General features: G+C 37.2%; 1 protein-coding gene across 1 annotated transcript in view; it reads left to right on the top strand.

Moving 5' to 3' along the window:
• Positions 1 to 4,708, top strand: part of HGF (hepatocyte growth factor) — a 57,425-nt gene extending 52,717 nt beyond the window's left edge. The window contains exon 18 of the mRNA XM_071424019.1: positions 705 to 4,708. Within this exon, the coding sequence (XP_071280120.1) occupies positions 705 to 875 (171 nt within the window). The 3' untranslated portion in view covers positions 876 to 4,708. The remainder of the gene's footprint in view (positions 1 to 704) is intronic.
• Positions 4,709 to 21,586: the final 16,878 nt, after the last annotated feature.

The following is a 21,586-nucleotide window of genomic DNA, read 5'->3' as shown; positions in this document are numbered from 1 at the left end:
AGAAACTGCAGCATCTATGTTCAAGTCCCAGATCTGTGTGATTGTATCTAACTCTGATTTCAGTGGGTCAAACTCCACATTTTCATGGAATGCATAAACTAGTGTATAGGTGTCTCATTCATTCAAAATAACAAAAAAATATCAGTTTAACAAGTTAGGTCTCAAAATAATGCTTCAAAAAATACTACCTTTTTATTGTGTTTGTTATTCTCTCTGCCTATCAGTACATACAGATTCTCATCCTAGGGCCTTGCAAGATGATTAACTGAAAGAAAGACACTAACCTGACTTTGTCAATAGTGTTTGATGCAAAGCCTGTCATCATAACAAAGATGTTTATCTGTCAACTCACATTCTGCTCATCTGGTTTATACTCACATAAAAAATATTAGGCTTTCAGGTAGCTGAAAGAGGTGAATAAAATCTGGTGGTCTGAGGTCATTAGAATGACATGTAAAGATGGATCACAGAGCTTAATTTGCACAGAAGGAACAAAAGGTCAGAGGCCAACTCTGACATTGTTTGTCATAAATTCTGGTTATGAAAAAAAAAATATTGGAAGTTGGTTTATGTCCTATGGCAAGAACACTATTGCCTAGTGCATCTTGTCATCCCCAAAAGAAAACATTCCGCAGCAGACAGGTGGGAGCTGTGTCTTGGAGCATTTTGAGAAGTGACACTCATGCTGTTTATTTTTTTCCTAGCGAGATTATGGTGGTCCTTTGGTTTGTGAACAAAACAGGCTGAAGATAGTAATTGGTGTCATTGTTCCTGGCCGTGGATGTGCCATTCGAAATCGTCCTGGGATTTTCGTTCGGGTCTCGTATTATTCCCGGTGGATTCACAAGATTATGATGACCTACAGAAAACCCTGAAAAAGTCAACAATTCCTGTTGAAAAATTCTGGACAGCCTGTAATTAATGTGTAATGTAAAGAACAACAATTTTTTAAGTACTTGATAGTCAAGTTTGTAGAGCTTCTTTTAATATTTATGGGTGTTTTTTGGTGTTCTTGTCTATCAGTGTTGTTTTATAAATGTTGGAGTGACTTACAGTATATGCAAGTATGGTGACATATCTCCTGAAGATACTTGAATGGATAAACAATTTTGCAAAGACATTACTGGATGATAAATGGTTTTGTAGAAATAGATCATATGACCTCCTTGATGCTGCTCTTCAGATTATCTTAGGAGAAACAAGTTATAGTTCTACTTTTCACATCTTATTCTTTCTATGAGCCATATATTTCTCTTCGTATATAACAAAAGCCCTGCTGAGAAATATATGCATCTGTCCAGGACAGCATTTATGATCATATTTCTCTTTCCCCCTTATAAGAGGTCAAAGATTTCAGTACTTTATAAAAAAATAATATCTTTAGTAAGCAATCTTTTCATTATTGATGGATTTTGACAAGCCTGCCATAAGCAGAGTTCTCGTAGAAGTCACTACCACTTTCTTTTGCACAATGCTTACAGACTCTACTTCTGCACTTGGTTCCTTCACTGTATATATGGTCCTCTAACAGATATCTCAAACTCCATTTTGGTTAGCAAACTCTTGATCATTCCTTTACAATCTGATCCAGAAATAACTGTGGATTTGCAATGCTAAAGACAGCATCTCATACACTTTGAAAAAGTAATCCTGAGTAGATATTGGAAGATTTTGGGCGTTGAAAGAAATTTAAATCTAATATGCCCAAATCTTTCTAAATAGACAAGCATTTAAAGTTCGGCTGGTTCTAGTTATTTCATGGAACTCTGCATTTACAGCAAGAAAAAGAACAGTTGAATCCAGCACCTGGCTGAGACACTTAAGACTGGAAAAAGTAAGTTATACGCTAATAGTTTTTCAGAGACATGAGAACTTTAATAAAACCTTAACTAGATTTGGAAAAAATTCTATCTTTTGTATAATTCATTTCAAGATAATAAAACAATTGCAGAGATTGATATGATCTTGTATTTAATATGGACAACATCACCAATAGTTTAGTTGCTTGTTTCCTGTCTATATATGGGACAATAATTTTCCTTTATGCTGATAGCGAAAGGGAACACAAAATCATCATCTATGAAAAGTGCTTGTTCTTCTGTAGGCGTTTAGTTTTATGTCTGGAAATTTTGTACAAATATGTTGGCACAGGTGGCACTGATTACCCTTTAATTTCTGGAAAATTGATACGACATATATCCAATGTTAGTTTTACTACTGTACATGTAATGGCATAAATAATGGCACTGTTGCTTCACTTGTGACTGTGTAAATTGTAAATGTTTCCAGTAGTGTTTGGTCTGTGTATCATATGTAACTGCAGAGCCACAAGTCTGACCCCGTGGTATGGATATACAAAAGAACATTTCATGCAGAAGATGCAGGGTTGAATTCTGCCCTGTCAGAAAGCAACCACTTCAGGGGAGATGTCTTGGGAGACAGGCCTCATCTTGGCTCACCAGATTTTCTTCAGCAGTGCACTTTGACTTCAGTGGGACTCAGTATGCTTACATTGGTGAGCTGGAATGAGTTTCAGCCCGTGTTTAAGAGGCTTGGCTTGCTGAGATTTGTGTCACATATCCAGCAGATTCTACTGGCACATAGGAAGAAGTGTTTCAGCAAACAGAGCTTCTGAAGTTCCTCCTGATGTAAATAATCTCTTTGGACAAGATGTGACTTCTCTGTACAGCAGATTCAAGGTTGTGGATGCTATGCAGACAGTCTGTCTCAATCTATTCTGGTCACCTCTGAAGGCTTCATGCTCCCTTTAGCCTCTCTTACTTACCAGGCCTAAGAGGGCAGGATTTAGCCTGTTGTATTTACACTTAATTATTGTCATGTAGGTGAAGAGTGTATTCGTACTAAGTATATACTGACCATATCTTATTGAAAGGATTACATTTTTAAGAAAGACTTTTAAAAAACTCCAAGTGAGTTTTGTTCTCAGCCACAAGTAGAATGTGGATAAAATATACAATTCCATGTTCACTCTTTGTATTCGAAGAACTGTCATGTGCTCACTGTATTATATTTGCAGGCATTTTGTTATGTCTATCTAAAAAATTTGAATCTTAAAATATTTTAGTTATAAGCTTCTGCTGTGCAGAAGACTGTGATTTTTATATATATATATATATATATATCTCACACACACACACACACATATATATATATGATAAAAAATACTGTTTTTTCTTAGACAATGTGTAAGGATTTTTACCTGTTTGTTCTGGGCAGTGCCTCAGTAAAATAAATTGTGCAGAGTTGATGCTCCAGAACTTAACAAGTTTGTATGCACTTGCTTACCAGGTACTTTTGCTCTCCCTATCTCAGAATGGAGGGCACCTGAGATCCTGAAGAGCAAGGGAAGAGAAGAATAATGATATGTGGTAATGAATCTGTACTTCATTTATTCCTGTGAATATTTCTTGTTGGTACCAATGGTACCGTACCAGGCAACTGTTATAACTACAGGACTCTCTTAAGAAAGGACACTCTATAGATATTTTTTCACTGTTCTAATATTTTTCTCTCTGTAATAACAAGGGGACCTGATCTAGTGCCCATCTAAATGCTGAAAAACCCCTTACTAACTTCAGTAGGATCTGAACTTTACTTCATAGATGTGATTTTAATCAGATTAGAATAAAGAATACAGAATTTAAATTCTTGTTTAAGGACATTCTTAAACTCCATTTAATTTCATTCTCATTCTCTTTGCTGTAACTAATCCTCAATCTCTGAAAGGTGTAATTTTTGGATATAAAATTATGGAATGAAAACCTAAAAGGTGATTTTGTGCAACTGAAGTTAGTTTAACTTAATTACTATTTTCTTTGGGCATTGGATCTGGCTAATGCTTCTTCATTTTATTATAGAAAACATTTTTCCCTTAAAAACATTTTTCCCCTATCTCTTTTTCTCTCATAAACCTCATGACCCTCAGAAAAATGTAGCTCTCATTGGAAATGTACTGGTCTAAATTTTTGCTGCTACTGCCGAAATCTTCTTCTCTCATTTAAGATTAAAATTCTCTGAGGCATTCTGCAATCCCTTCCTGCAGGTAATGCCAATGTACTTGACAGAGCTACTCTACTTGAGTTAGAGCTTTTCAGATGAGGCTCCAAATATATTTCTGGGGGTCAAAATCTACTCAGGCAAAATGTCCCTTGAATTCAGTGAATGAGACTGTCAAACGAGCAGGGCCTAAGAGTTGTTCAGTGCTTTTCCACATGGATCCTTGTACACATTCTCAGCTCCAAGGTAACCTCAGCAGGAGTTGAGGCTTTGTCATCATCCTTCTGTAAAGCTGGTTGAAAACCAGTTGACCCCCATGGAGACTGTAGGAAGCCTATTTAGGTTGATTATTTAGCTTTGTCTCCTTACCAATTATTTTTTTCCTCCCTCATGTGCACTGGTATATTACTGTTTTTGAATGTTGGGGCTGCTGGCAGGAACTGACATGGCTTTTCACCCTAAAGTTTCCTGGTGTTCCTTTTTAAACATACCCTTGGGCATTTATGTATAGCATTTTCTTGCATGGGATCTAACTTCAGGGAGCTGCCTGTGGAGTTCAGTGTATGATAAAAGTATTTTTTCTTATTTAAGAGGGAAAAATAATGCTCCCATTAAGTACAACTTGATGAATGCCTAATGAAAAGGGAACACTCTGGTTATAACTTATACAAATCTTCTGTAATTAACATGTTCATTAGTTAATAAAGTTGGTATTTTTGTAACCTTGTTTACTCTTATTATTCTTAATAAAGTATTTTATAAAAAACAACAAAACTTAATTAGCATTACATTTCTTATTGAAAGAACAAGGCCACAATCCCACTGCAAGTTTCCCAGTTCCAATTCCAGAGAGGGATTTTAATGTGCAAAGTAAGGAGGACTGGTGCTGTAAAGATCCTCTTGTGTCCAATTGCAGAATTGAAAATAAAATGAAAGAAAGAGCCAAATACATGGTGATCTTGTTGAGAGTTCCCAAGACCTGAATTATTTCTGCATTGAGAATGATCTAAGCATTTTACAGTGAGAGTATATTTGCAGTGGAAAGGATGTTCTCAAGCTAAACATAAATATTTTCCTAGAGTTTTTAGTTCCTAGCAATTTTATTATGAGAGGCTTGGAATTTTACTTATTTGAATAAATACACTTTACACTTCTGGAAAGGGCTCCCCTCTCAATATCACTTTGTACTGAGGTACCAAAAATGATGCAAAGGGGAGCAATAACTTGCAACAAACCTTGGTGCTGCTGCTGCTTAATACCACAACCAGCCAGCAGCTACCAGAAAAGGAAATAAGCAACACCCTTACTAACCCCACCAGATCAGAGCCAAGTATTGTCAAACTCCTGTAATATCAGAGAATTCTGATGAGTTCTAATAAGGGACAGTAAGCTCATTACCTCTTTGTCATTATCCAGCTGAAATTTCAAAGTTGTAAACATTTGTGGTTACATTGTGATTTCGATGATTTAAATATATATTTGCTCCAGCTATATCCACAGTGAATCATTTTTCAAATAGACTCATATGCAGACTGTTTGAAGTCTGATTCTGAGTTTTCCATCACTTTCTTTTTTGAGTTGTGCAACAAGGGAGTTTTCTAAGCAATCCATAAAATCAATGGTTTTTATCAGGAACTCCTGAAATCACTGGGAAGCTTGCAATAATTTCCACCATGCAGGAGTGCCTCCAAAGTTATAAAAAATCCATAAATAGTCCCTATGTCAAAACAATGCTTTGCTATAGTTTTACATTCAGTTTTCAGTATATTCAGGTGACCTGTGTGTCTTCTGGGAACCATGAGAATTAACTGCTTGTACAGCAATTTGCACCACAAAAGTCTCTAAGGGGATGTTACCTTCATATTACATTCTGTCATGGCTTTATCTTTTGTAGCTGCAGGAACACTGTAATCTGCAGATGATAAATGATGGAAGCTCACATTGATGCTCACTGCTTGTGCTCTGCTCTGTGTTATTTGACAAGCCTCATGTAAACAGAGCAGCCCATTTAGCAGGGCTCAGTTGTGTATCTACTCGGCCTTCAAAAGCACCGATTTCTGGAGAGCTATGTTCCAATAAAACCCACGTGCAATAAATAGGAAAGAAAACAGCTGGGAGGGAAAAGACACACCATAAAAAGATTAATAAAAAAATAAGCCCTAAAATAAAAAAGATTTTTTTTCATGTTGTCTCAGTTTTTATAACATAGGCTGTATGATGTGAAAAGCTGCAATAGAATAGCTTAACAGCTAAATCTACTTCACTTTGTTGAGAACACTGGGGGAGATGCAATGACTTCTCCATATGATCACAGAAGATGCAGGACAAGTTGTGCTTCTATGTCTGAGGTCCTGATCCTACTTGCATTGAAATTACTGTCAAAACACTGTTTAAAACATTATTTAGCCCAATCTAGAGCTAATAGATGTGTCCCAAAGCCTCTTTCTGAACTCCTCAGACTTTGTCTTGATGTTGTTTCAGATCCTGACTTGAAGAAGTGCTCAGGACGTGTTCCAGACTGTTAGTGAAGTGTCAGAGGGAGAAAGTATAGATTTTATTTCAAAGCTGGGCATCAAAGTTCAACTGCAGACTATCAAATTTGCTCAGAGTCTGACTGAAGATGAGAACTGGTTAATTTGCTTACTATTCAGATATTGTTCATTAAATAATAATAACAACAATAATTTTATCATTATAAATTATTAAGAAGAAGAGGAACAACAACAATCTTAAAACCCATGATGAAGGCAGTTGCTATTAATTTAGCTTTTATACAGAAAATAATAGATTCTTTAGGGAAAAACTCCCCACCAGACCAAATAAATGTACCACTTCAGAGTCCAAGAGATGTCATTTACTTGAGATATCTCACATTTTATCTGTTGAAGCTAGTGCTGACCTCAATTGGGTTATTTAATGCATTCTACTGTAAGAAAAATTATATAGAGGACAGTGCAATTCATAAAAATTTATCAAAAATAAGGCAAAACACACAACATTAGAGGTATACACTGGATTAGATGATGCTAGTGTAAAATACAAATAAGGATATAGTCCTTCTCTTCCACTGAGTTTTGCCTTCAGCAATATATGAGTTCATAGTATCTAATCCAGTTCATATAATACTGCCTCAAAAAATCCAGATGGTTTTCTTTTCTTGAGGATTAATGTCAGCATTATACACACAATGAGCAAATATGCATTTACATCAACATTGCTATTACAAACCATGTCAACAACAGTCTCATGTCTTGGGCGTAAATATGCCATCTGCTGTTCAGCCCTGTGTTTAACAGGGCTCTCACTCCACAGAGCAGTTACAAAACTGCCATCACAGAACTCCTTCTCCATTTTTTAAATTTACTTTCCTAATTTTTTTTAAATTTTTAAAAATGAAAACACCGAATATTTTCTGTTCATAGCAGTGGAAGTTGTGGAAGATTTGCATTAAGTGTTCTCTTGAAAGCCCCTGCTTTCCATTTCTGTGCATCCTCACAAGGCAGATGAGTCCAAATTATTGCCTGATCCTTCAATTCTTTGAAACCTATGTTTCTGTTGGTAAAGTCCCCACAGGGCCTCATTTTTTTCCGTAACATATATTCAGAAAAAGTCCTCAAAATACCTTTAGGAAGTGAAAACTCATTGTAGCCCAGCCTTCAGCTATGCCCTGATGTTCCCAACTTGCCATCAAGTACATTAACTCATGGAAAGGAATATTCTAGTGGGCTAGATGGCTTCTACACATTCCACATCAGCAAAGCCTGGGGAGGTGCTCCATAGCCATCCATACCAAACAATCCGTACATTTCCAGAGGTCTGGTGTGGCTGAGCACCCCAGGCACACAAATTACACATGGACGCAGAAACAAGTGCACATCACACCCACCCAAATGCACATAAATGCCTACATTGCTATCTAGCTGACTAATTAATAAATTCTCAGTCTACACACATACTTTAGGAGAAGGATTTTAACCTGGGGTTTTCCTTGTCCCAGTGCTGTGATAACTCAAGTGCCTTGGTACAGGAACGCAACAGCAAGCAGAGAGGTCATCTTACCAGGACAACTTCTCTCACTTTCAAACTAACCAAGAATAACAAAGGGAAGTTTTATAGTGCCAGCCAGAGATATGAATTTTTGATATCCTGGTTTGGCACATTTGAGATGACAAACATTTGCAGTGTAAGCCTGAGATGGAATAAAGTCTTATATACCTCTTATCCTTTGGCCATGCTCTGGATCAGCTGGATCCAAACCAATCCACTTAGGTCTGTAGTGATTGCATGTTTGCACATATCTTTGTGGGTGTGTGTGTGCGTGCCCATGTGTGCAGAGACACATGTATCTATTCTTCCTGGCACAATGTGCAAGCTCTAGGATTGCTTTTTATTGTTCTGGAAGCAGACAAAGTAGACTTGGCTAATTTTCAGCCATCTGTGTTCTAGTTTTTATACATTGGTATAACTATAACCTGCATGTGAGAGCTACAATATTCTGAAGTTTAAAAAGTTCAGCTTTGGCCATTAAGATGCACAAATGTTTTAGGGAATCAGTGCTAACTGCCTGTATTTTCACTGTTAATTGAAAGAGAGCATGGGCCTTTGGAGATCCTTCTAGATGGTTTCTTTTTCCTTTTATTCCACTTTAATTTTTGGTCAGTATCACCAGATGCTGGCCTTAATTTTAAAGCTGCATTAAAAGAAAATATTCTTCCTGTAGAAACTTGCTTCCTTACCAGAACTCTTTCTGGGCTGTTATCTTAATTAATTTGCTTAGAAGTCTCTTCCCAAGTCCCATTTTCTCAGGCTGACTTCTCACTTTATTTTATTTTTTATTTTAGCGGAGACACCAGGCTGTATTTGCAAGTGTTGTGTTTTTTAATCCCTTCTGATGTTACTTAGTGTTAAAAACTTTTTGATTCATATAATTCCATAACACTAATCCCTGAGCATTAATTCCTCTGGCTTTCTTTGTATGTTTTTTTAAGTCCTATCTTCCTGCCTGGTTTATACATATGGTTGGAAAATAAAAGAAGGAGAAAAAAAAAAAAAAGGCTTTTCAGCTTTCTTTAACTGGCCTTTGCGTGAATGCTGCTAAATTTTCTTATCGGTACTTTTTCCCATCACAACATGCAGATCTTACCAACTCAGTCTGCAGGAACATGTCAGTTTTATTGGTATGTTTGACAGAGACCAGGCTGGTTTCCAACTGAAATCCATTTGTTTTTCCTCCAGCATGCTTGATACACCTCCCCAGGCTCACTCTCTGTGTGGCTTCCTCCAAAGAGGTATTTCCCTGCCTGTTTGGGTATGTATTGCACATTGACTTTCAAAATTGGCAGCAGAGTTTCTTATCTTTCCTAAATTACCCTGTGGAGGGTGAAATTTTCTTCCCATTTCCCTGTCAACTTTTTTAAGAGAGTAAAATACTTCTTACCTTTAAAGCAATTTCCAACTAAATGCAGGAAGGAATCTGTGAATCCGATGCTATCTTGGACAGGCAAAGCTTACAGGGAAACACCTCACTTGAGCACAAAGCAAAACCCCTGGATGTGCTTCCCTTTTAAATATTTAAATACAGTCTTGGGATTGCCATATTCCTCTGCATGGTTGTTTCAGACACTTAAAAAGTCTGTGAATTCCTTTCTTGGATTGGACATGGTGAGGCAGGAGTGTTTGCACAGGCTGCTGCAAAGAGTGATCCAAGGGACTTCTCAGCACTGCTGACAGAAAAGGTCACCGATTCTTCTTCTTCTCTACTGGGTTTCCTTGCTTATTTTCTTGTTTGTCTTGTTTGTTTGTCTGGTACTTTATTATTCTATTCTAACGCTGACAGGAAGAAAATAAACAGGGAAGAGTAGGGCTAGTGGAAGTGTTGTGTTTGAACTGTCTTCTGGGTGAGATTTATGGTCTGCTAAGGACAGCTTTTTGGAAAGTTCTCTTCAATCCTCTCTTGGCAGTTTTTTCGGCCTCCTTTGCTGTCTGAATACACTTCACTTTCTCTGTTTGGAAAGTGCTTTGCTCATTATCTTCTCTGTAAGGGTGGAAGTGATGAAGTCACTTTGTGTCTCTCCCCCCTCTCCCCCGCCCCACGCCGCTATCTGTGTCCCTAGGTGCCGACTCAGCAGCAGCACAGAGCACTCACTGCAGGACATTTTCCCTCTGCAGAATCCTGACCCAGGGATACTTGAGCAAACTTGTCTTGGAGAGCAAAATACAGCAAAGGCACGGAGCAGGGTGGCATTTCTACATTTGCCTCACTGTCTCCAGAGACCATGCCTGTAAAGACAACTGTGGTGTGTGAGAGTAGACAAAGAAAATTCACTCTGGAAAAGAGAAGAATTGTTAGAAAAGACTGTTGCTCGTACAGAAGGCTTTTGATTGCTCTTCAAGATGCGCGTCTGCCTGCACATGAATAGTGAATAGATGCCTGGTGTGAAACAGAGACATTCTGCAGAGACAAATGCAAAGGTTAGGGGGCTACCCTCCGGGAACTTTAGGTGAGAGAAAGCAGCACAATAATTTTAGGTCCCAGCCCATAGGAGTGGCCACTGAGGAGCTTGGGAACCACATAGCTTCTGACCATAACTCATGAGCCGTATTGTTTTCAGGTCTCTTTCTTTGAAAGATAAATCTAAGAGAAGAAATTCAACTTTGAGGGAAAAAAAATCAACAAGTTCTGCTGGAAAAAACTCAGCAGCACACCACTGACTTCCCTGAGATCAGCTCTTTGCACATGGAGCTGGTTTGGTTTGGTTTGGTTTTTCTGTTTGCTATGGGCAAACTGAAAAAGTGGCCTGAACCAGTTTATGTCTGTATCTGAATTTAGCCAGTCTTTTGAATCCAGCTCAGAAGATGAAGATCAAGGGAAGAAAAGTTGTTGGGTTTTTTTTTTTTTAATGTTCTTTTTCAGGCCACATCCTTCCTATCATTTTCCCAATTTCACACAATCATTAAAAGAAAAAATGTACTCATGCAGAAAACAAACCAAGCCCTCCAAGTGAGAACATATAGTAATTTCATTCAAAAATGCTTTTTTTAAGGCACAGAGTGTATAAAAACCACACCAAGAGAATACTGTACTCTGTGGTCATTTGTTAGCAAAGCTGACAGGAAATCAAAACTGAAAGGATTCTTCTGTAACTGCCAACTTGCTGTAATGGAAGCCAGGGGAAATATATTTATCTGTTTACTTGACTAAGAAGAAAGAAACCAAAACATATTTTCCTCCAATAGTAAAAGGAGATTAGGCTGTTACTAGTCACTTGTGTGCTAGACTTCCCTCCAGGCCTTTCCTAATGTTTTGTCTCACATTCAAAACAAATAAAATATGAGCTCTGAGGAAAAGAAAACATTTCACAGATTATAGGAACTAAAAAGATCTTTAGGTACCTAACATTTCACCTTATAGCCTAAAGGATATTGCCCAACACTACACATTATTCAGAACCATAATTTTGTAGAACTTTTTTGGAAACAGATTTCATGCCTGTCATGTGGTACAAAAATGCATCTGCAAAGAAGGACAAGACATTTAGAATATGACTTACTAGGTTCAGTTTTCCCTCCAAAATTTATTTTTATTGCATTGAAATAAATAACATGAAATATAATGGATCTGGTTTCTGTCACCTTGCTTAAGACTTGATGATCTTAAAAGTTTTCTCTCAAAACAATTCTGGACTTGTAATGGATGATAAATCAGTTGAATCATAGGATGGAGGCTACTACCAATCTGATAATAATGTGATATCTACAGTTAAATCTCTGTAAAAAACAGTTTCATGATGATGTGAAGAATAAAAATAGTATTAAATATTCCAAGGTCAGACTCAGCAGTGGATTTTATCTTTGTTACATGGCTCTTATGATGCAGAGCTGCCATAAATGTCTTCAATTAATGTATTTGCAGAACTTTTCCTGCCATGTAGCAGTCAAAACCAGATGGCAAATCTTGTCACAGATATTTCATTTGATTAATTCTTCTGTCTGTGCAGATTCAGTGCAGTCTGTCAAACCATGAAGATAAATAAAAAATTAAGATGTTTTTCCTAGAGACTGCTAGTTGGGTAAAGCTTTAATAGCTGGAAGATGGCAAGAATCAAATGGATTTTTTTTTCCCTAACCATGGATATTTACCCTAACAGGGTATCTTTGATGTGAATCTCAACATAACTCTTTTTAGGGTAGTTGCATGAGAGAAATCAATCAGTTTATAGCATGTAAGATAGTTCCACCAGATAAATAACACTTTAGGTTTTGCCCAAGTTTAAAAACCCACAGCAGGAACCATCATATTTGTAGCAAGAGATGAATCTGCACATGTTACCACCACATATCACATCAACAAGTTTTGCTGTGGTTTTTTTAGGCTATTCAAATTCTGTCATAATGTTCAAAGTGCTGAGAAAGAATCTCTTGCATAGACATTATTCCTAAACACTGAATATATCTATGGAAAATCAGTGAGAGCAGTAGACTGTAATTTATGATTTATTTAGCACCATAGTAGGAATATGAACATATTATGCTGCAACAAAACACTTAGGTCCTTATTTGGGACCATAATTAAACATATGTTTAACTTCAAGCATTAACTTAAGCCCCATTGACAAATGCCTGCCTTTGAAGATGCAAATATTCCAGTGAATTTATAAAGCATTGTGACTTTGGCTAAATGTGGGCAAAGACTCCATTTAGGGATGAGACTTGTTTATACAGTGCCTAAGACAGGAACACCATAAACATAAAAAAAGACTTCCAAAACTGACATTAAAAATGTTAATGGTTTCCTTTAATTCCTCTTCTCTTTTCAAAATAAAACTTGAAATGACATTCAAAGGCTCAACCATGGCAGCTATATGGGAGAGAACACATTGAAATTTACTTCTGATTTAACCACAGTTTGTGTGTCTTCAGTGAAAATAGCTGTGGTGCCATGGTTTAGTCTTCTTATTAGTTGCCTTATTTCATGTCTTTGTGCTATTGAAAGGCAATGCAGGGAACACTTTAATATGGTTGCATTTTAATGACATTCCATCCAATTACTTTCAGAATCTGTGGGGAGCACCTATAACCAGCCTGTGCTCTGGAGCTGAATATAGATTTTCTATCTCTTCAGCATCTATATTACTTGTCTAGACACATCTCTTAGGATTCAGAATTACAAATGACAGATTGTATACCAGGCCTGACATTTATGTGATTGAATATACAGATATATTTATAATATGATGATAACTGTATCTGATACGTGCTCCATCTAAGATCAAAATGAAGCCCAAAACATTCACAATGGCAGGGTCAACACCCCTTTATGATTACATCAGAGAGTACAATACATCCTTATATGTGCAAATCACATGTATTGACTTTCCAAACTTTTTTCCATAAATTAAAGTCAGGTCTATCCTCAGAAGGCATAAAAGATGATTAAAAAAGATTCAGAGATTATTTTTGAAACACTGCAAATAGCTAAGTCACATGAATTTTTTGATAAAGCCAACTGAAGTACATTCAAAAAGTTATTCTACGTCATTTAGTAAAGCTCAATTCTGCATTCCTAAAAACAAGGCAACTGCTTTGAGATTAGCATAGAAGATGTGTGGATTAAAACCAAATGCTAATGACAAGTGAGGATTCACATGGAAGAACTTGAGGACATATTCCTCTCTAGAGGAAGAATAAGTTCTGAAATAGTTCTTTGCCATTAATATATGCATCAATTTTATTACTATTAAAATTTCATTCATTTTAGTGATTAAACTAGAATTTGAGTTGTATTCAGTTTTTGTCTTTGCCTCTGAATTTTCAATATTTACTTTATCTTTGAGCATCTGTTGAGACCTTGAGTGCACTCCTCTTCTCCTTTCACAGTAACCTTTAATCTTAAATCAGGAACAATTTTAACTAATTCAAATAAAAACACTTCCTTTGTTGGTTTTGTGACCCATAGATCAGGGTTGAGATGCTCCGTATGAATCCTCAGCAGGCTGAACAAAGACACTGGACACATGTCAGGGAACACTTATGTTTTACTATAAAGTTGCCATAACCTCAGCAACCAGCCCACTATTTAGACTGAAAAGATGTTGGTTAACAAGCCCTTAAATTCTTACAATACACTTCCACAAGAGTGGAGGCAAACAAGCCCTTAATTAAGTACACTTCAGTAAGTTCTCAGCTCCCACAATAAACTCCTCAAAAGCTGCTGGCTCACAAGCCACAGCACACCAGTGTTCAAGGGCACTGGCTAAAAAGCCACAACACCCTGCCACAATGTCCCCACTCCCACAGTAAAGTCCACTAGGGAGGAGGGGGTAGAATATGGTAACTGCACTTTGCCCAGGCAAAGCAAGGGTAGAAAACCAAGAATATGGCCAGTACTTAGCTCCTACACTGGCCCCACCATGAGGATGGTCTGTAGCTGGGATTGCAAGGACAATGAAAGAGGAAAGAGTCAGAGAGAAAGAGAGCCAGGGAACAGAGAGAGAAAAAGAAAGTGAAGGGGCCTGATTTCCTCCCGTTTATAGTTAACCTCGTGCTTGTCTCTTATGTAAATTAGACTTCTCACACATTTTGCTCCTGTGTTCACAGCCAGCCCTTCTCCAAGGAGTGAGGTGCGGGGAAGTGGACAGAGCCCCAGTCTCCAGGAGGAGCAGGAATTTGGATCAGGACAGCACTGCCCCACCTCTGTGGGACCCTCTGCAGATCACACACTTCCTGCAGCAATACTCAGTGTTTGGGATAAAACATGCTTTGGTCTGGTCCTTTACGGTTGAACATCAGTGTTGAGTTCAAGGACACAACTTTGTTGCAGCTCTATTATGATTAATGCTTCAAAATGCTCAACAAGAGGCTGTTGCTTTCTCCTGAGTCCTTATGAGATAGAAAGGTAATTGGCAGATATTTACCTTCATTTTGCTATAGAAAACAAAGGTGATTCCAAGCTTCCAAGATTCATAAGTTTCTTTGTTATTCCTAGATATTTACATCAAAAATTTTGAATAGAGCATGAGAAACAAGAGAAAACTGGTGCAGTTTTCAAAGGTGTCAGATCTGAACATAAGGACCCCTAAATCCCTTACATGTGTAAAAACACAAGCTTTGCCTTTGTGTTTCTTCATGTTTCCTGAAGAAAAATTTACAAATTTGGGATTTATTTACTAGGTGTGAATTTTTACTTTTAACTGTAATAAACTGTGTATCACAGTTGTTGATATAAGCATACAAATATTTATAAATAAAAGAAACCTACCTTTCCTCCACAATGGAGATTATCAGACATGAAGAAAAAATTTTTAAATGTCTTTAAGAGAAAAGAAAATATACTATCACTGTTTTATTTTAATCTTATTTTATTCTTTCACTTTGAAAGTGGCTATAACCCCATCTATTTGATATTAGTTTGATGTTGATGTTAAAAATTATGATAGATATTTCCAAATACATTAATATTTTAATTTCACATTGGGCTATTTTTCCACATTAAATTTTCATCATGTTTTCCTTATTGTTGAAGTAACTAAACATGATGGTGGCTGTATCCACCCCAAGATAAAATGCACACATTTTTACAGCCATTGTGTACAAAACTTTGGTGCATGAAGTAATATATCCAAGCTGAACTGAAAGCGTAAGGGAAACTTTAAAGAGGTAGAATGCAACCAACATTGAAAGTTGGCAAAGATGTTACACAGTTTAACACAAGCTGTTCCTCTCTAATATCGTAGTGACAGTTTCATATAAATGACATTTCGTGAGTAATAAAATGACAAATACATCATTAAAATTAGAGACAGATTGCTAAATGGATTAGACTGCAAGTATCTTGGTTTTTTTCCTTATTCTTCCACATGCATATTTCATCTTGCTGAAAAACTATATGCCAATGTTGTTCATATTGCCAGACCTTTAAATGAGTTTTTAAATTCATTCAGCTCTACCATGAAACAGCTCTTTGAAGAGAGGAAATTCAGCACTGATTTTTTTAGTATCCTTGAACAAACCACTCCCAAGCTCTTGGATGCATGAAGTGCCAGGCAAACACAGGGCCTTGTCCATGTATCAAGTAATTGTAGAACAATGAAAGGGACTCATTTTTTACTTTAATTTTCAAAGATAAAATCTAGTTTAGTGCTCAGGTTAGAGTATCAAAAACTGTTGCAAATCTTGGTTTGAAAGTATATATAAATGATTAAAACATTTGGGGTCTAGAATAGAAACCAGTCAAACCATTTTCACACAGGCAAATACAAGATGATAGGAAGAAAACCAAATAAAATAGACTCCTCTCATATAGAAGCTAAGAGGCTAACAAAATAGATATTTTTAAAAATAATCAGAAAGCTATCTAGGACATCTAACATAAATAGAGATAGGCAGAATTTCATAAAAGGTTATCAGAATCCTGTGGTAAAAGAAATACAATTTTCATTTGGTTTTGGGCCCATTAAGATTATTTACTGTAATATTAATTGTAGAATAACTTAGGAGCAGTTTCCCAGTCTTATTTAATTCCTCCAGGATCTACTTATTTTAGGGTCTCTTTTTGTATGTCATTCCATTGTAGACTAGAGCTACTTATCAAGGGTGGCTACAGTATGTCTGTAGCCCATGCAACAGCAATAAAAAAGATGTTGTTTTGTTAATAGGAGAAATAAAGAAATTTAGTTTCCGATGGATGTGTCACCCTTAAATATCTTGCTCTGAAGCAACACCAAACAATGAGCAATATGGGTCAGTTATGAGAGTGGTCCAGAGCTCTGTGTGGGCTGAAAATAAGTTTTTGGAGACTCCTACCCTTCATTAAAGCCATCAGAGGATTCAAAAGTTGTTAGAGAAAGACAGACCTGCAGATGGGTCTGGGGACCACCTGAAGGGTAGGGGTTGCCCACAAGCCAGCAAGGCACAGCAAAGCAGGCCAGCAGTCTCCCATGCTGGAGAGACAAAAAGCATTTCAGGCCTTGGAGCATCTGACCTAGGAGGGGATGCTGAGGGAGCTGGGACTGTGCATGTGTGATTCTGTACTCCTGTTTCCTTAGGAAACTCATCTCAACACGTATATAGGAAATCAGCAAAGTAGCTGTGCAGCTGGTTCTTGTTTATTCATTCTCGTTGAACAAGTAATTTTGCTTACTGGAAGACACTCATGCATCCTGCAAACCCCATCTCTTGTAGAAAGATAGAGCATTTAAATGGAAAAAACTTGACAGAGAACTCTGGATTTGTTAGGAGCTCTATACGTTTCTCTCACAGTGATTTGTTAGCCAAACTCCTCTTTTATGATAGCACTAAAATACCTTTTATTGGAGAAACTAATGGGCATCTTATCAGACAACCTTCTTAACAGTGTTCCAGTGGAAACCAGCAGGGAGCCATTTTAGAATAACTGGACACAAGAGAAAAGAATCAATTTTTAATTTTTTTTTTAACTTTTTCTTCTGCAAAAACTGCAGAATTTATACATTTGAATGGTAATTGCAGCCTGTAGGAGTAATCTTAACTTTAACTTTGCACTCTTTGATGAATTTGCAAGCTGTTTAAAAGGAAGTGGAGATTCCACCAAATTGACCATTAAGAAGTATGTACATCTGATACAAATCAGGGCTATTAGTGGCTTGGTAGTTTCCACTTTTTGTTAATGAACTGTGGAAATGAAAAATCGGTACACTTGGCCAAGGAATATTGTTTATAATAATCCTCAGTATTTCACTGGTCTTGGATCTAGCTGTACAAAACTGTCTTCATGCCAAGGCACAAGTGAGAGAAACAGTACAGAAAAATGTTAAAGGGCCTGGAAGGTACTGAGTTACTCTGGTGAAGGACTAAGAGCCCTTGGCTCCAGCTGAAGCAAAGACCCCCTCAGGGTGAGTACCTCACTCTGTGAAATAATCTTCTGATTAAGCATGTGCTATTTCCTCCTCTCCTGAAATAAGTGTGTGCACATTAACATCTGTAAATGTCAGACAAGTGATCTGCTGCATTGAGCAGTCTCACTTTAAACCTGTCTAATGCATGTCCTGTCTTAGTAAAGATACAGATGCTTTCTGTGGTCCTATAAAAATGTGCATTTTAATGATAAATGGGACAGTTTATAGTTCCAATTATTCTTGTCTCCTTTGAAGCAGGAAAACTGGCAATCCCTTATCTAGACTTTAGCAGGTTGAGATAAACCTCGATAGCAAAAAGTATCTGGATTGCCAGAGCTTTTAGCTACAGTAAACTGCTTAAACTGAAAGCAGCTGTTAGTCAAGAGGGAACAATACCCATTCATTTGTAAGATGTTCTGTGGCTGGGTACTATTAATGAGGTTTTTCTTCAGACAAGACTATTGTAAAAAGTCTAAGTTACACATGCAGACACTCAAATGCACAAACATGCACATGTAGTGATATAACACACGTAGAGTTTGAAGAAATCTTGTTTGGCTAACACACAGTAGTCACTTGGAAGAGATAATCCCTGGAGATCACTGTGTTTGGAAAACTATGGTTGGGTTCCAACAGTATAAAAGTGAGATTTCACTCACAGTTATGAAAATGTTATTGTTGTCTCTACAGATCTATTATTTCCATTTAATGTCTGGAACAGTAAAATTATCCTCACTGAGAAATCCTATTCTGTCTGCTTCTCATTTGTTCTTAGTATATTGGAATTACATGGACAGTGCAGTCTTCTATCATGTCTTCTGAATCACTACCAATATATTTAATTTTATTATATAAGACAATGATTCTGCCTCCTTCCATGTTTTGTGCTGTGTTTCTTCCAAGCTTCTATAAAGTTTTCTGGTGCAAATTTAAGTTTGTGTTTTATTTAATACTGCCAAAAGGAATATATACTAATTAAATTTGTAGCATATATTCAGGGTGCTCACTTTTTTAGAAGCACTGTTGCTGTCTTAGAATTCTGTATGGACCTATTCAATCAAGAATGAAGTCTCCTGTAGTTGTGAATTATGTCCCCCAATTCTCTTAAAATGTATACACTATGCACCTATTTTCCCAAACCAGTCTCTTGATAATATGAAAAACCAAATCTCCAAGACCAAAGCTGTAACTGACAAACTACTACAACTGGCAGTGGCAACAGTAGATATGATTTGCAAGAGGTAAATACTTACACCAGTTAAAAACCTCCTTTCTCTCAGCAGAAGTCTCAGTTCTGTTTGATTTTTCTGTGGTTTCTGTGCTCTTCTAATTAACTAACTTCTATACTCAACTCTCATTTAACTCTGCTGTATATTTTCCCTTGAAAACCAGTTTGGACAGTCATGAAACTCATCCCCTGTTCAGGCTGTACTTCCAGCCTACACTGATACCTGGCTTTGCAAGGGTAATGTCAGGACTCCTTTCTGGAATTTATGTATTAGTTCACTATTGGCTATGAGACAGGGGTGAGTATCTAGTGGGAAAGGTTAGGCTGGCAAAGGAGAGGGCTTGTTTTATAGTAGGTAATCTCCACACAGTTTATCCCCACACATCTGCTTGTGGGTCATCAAAACCACATAGAAGCTCAATTTTCCTTCTGGTTCATTTCTGTGGAGGCACCAATACATAGATGAAGTTTGAACCCCTGAATTGCACTCTGAAATTGAAGCCTAAATAAATAATTTCTTCTAACAGAGAGAGGGAAATTGGCAGCCCATGAAGAGCTGAGGATTAGCTTTACCCCTTTCTTCATATTTTTGCATGAATTGAGACTTAGATGATTTCCAGACAGATTTTCCCATTTCCATATGCATATGCTTATTTTTGACATGACATGGCTTATGCCAGGTTGGCAGGTTGGTCCACAATAGTGAACTTCCCTCCCACACAAGGACCTTGAACCAAAGACCCGAGTTCCTTCTGTCAGGATTTCTTGTGTAATGCTATAAAATAGTGGAGAGTCTAATCTATTCAGGTCCTGGTACCTTTCCAGTTTGAAATATCTAGTCTCAAAAAGGGAAGAAAGATTTTTTGAGTTTCACTAAGGTAGCTGCTTGCATTCCTTGATCAGTTTTGAAGAGAAAAAAAAACACTTCTAAGATCTGCAGATGGAATTTCAGGCTACTGAAATCAACTGTCTGCTGTGACACCTGTAACCTAGGTATCACCAAAGAATAATCCAGTGTAGGGTACATGCTCATCTTTTTTCTATTGAGAATACCATAAAATAACATCCTCCCCATTCACTTGGGATGCATTCTACTGCTTTCCTCTGAGCAGAAATTGAGACCTCCCAATCTGCAAAATGAGTAAGATTTCATAAGTGCAGGGCTCCAGGATCTGCTCAGGATATAACCCAACAGCCCAACAGTGCTTTCCTCCCTGAGACCATGGTGTGCTGACCTGAGTCACTGTGCCTGCAGCGAGTCACTGGCCTGGAGCAGTCAATGAGCTTAGGAAATGCACCTAATCCTCATGCAGGTATCTGCTCTCTGTCAAAATTGCCATTAATTATAACATAAAACTTTCTGGGTTTTTCCAGAACATTGTAGACAGAGTTGTGATGTGGTTGATCATAAACTGGATGCTAAAACTTAGCTTTAGGTGGTATTTAAAAGGCTGCCAACTCATCAGAAGTAGTACTGGTGATCAATCTGAGAACTGCTTCTTCTATCCTTTCTCATCCAAAATTTTTTGTTGGCTGATACAGCAATTATTGTTAGGTGCAAATGATGAGTAGAAGTGAATCAAAACATACTATTGAGCAAAACTGAGCTGTCTGGATTTCATATTTTCCCTAACACAAAGAAATTGCTTATTTGACCCTGTTTCTCAGTTCTCCATTTGCCAATAAAGTAAGACATCCTTGTGTATCAAGATTGGCAAGGGACTGAAACCAAATTTCTGAAATTTGGGTAAAAACTGTAAAGGGTAATAAAAGATAGTAAATTCAGATAGACTTTTAACATAATTATGGATTACAATACTGAGTTATAAAACTCTCTTTTCAGCATTTGTATTATTATAATGCCAGATATTTTGATCCTGCCACAGCCAATCAGATTTCATGAGAACATTAACTTGGCTTGGAGCCAGGAAATAGGTGTAAACATCAGACCTCATTAGATTTTCCTGAACTGGACTGAAATTGAGGTTTATTTCAGACCATGTATAATTAGACAGTTATTGTAATAATTCCAATTTGTTTCAGATCAAGACTTTTGCATTACACCCTTTAAAGATGAGAACTGAAATTTTCTATGCCCCAAGGCAGATCAAAACAAAATTTGTCATGTTCTATCCATCTAGAGGACAATAAACATTTGTATCTGTCCTCCAACAACAGCCAACTCCTGATGCCTGTAAGAATGGCAGAATTTCAGCAGAACAGAGAATGCCTGTAGATGTCATGTGTGTATGTGAAAGGAAGAATCTGCATTTTATAAAGGGTCATTTAAACCCACAATAATTACTTCATTTCTAAACTACTTTGTAGAATGAGTCCATGTTGAAGTGTCTTATGAAAAATGATTCTGCAGAAATGACTGGATTGAATGATTTGGGAGTAGATTATTTCATCACAGTTGAAAGCTTTTTCCATCTGCTGTCCTTGCATGCACAGCCTGTTTCTAGAAGCA

The sequence above is a fragment of the Agelaius tricolor genome, unplaced genomic scaffold (assembly GCF_023055355.1).
Source record: "Agelaius tricolor isolate 1412-34295 unplaced genomic scaffold, bAgeTri1.0.p SCAF_3, whole genome shotgun sequence".
Taxonomy (NCBI): domain Eukaryota; kingdom Metazoa; phylum Chordata; class Aves; order Passeriformes; family Icteridae; genus Agelaius; species Agelaius tricolor.
This window is presented reverse-complemented; position numbering and strand designations above follow the sequence as displayed.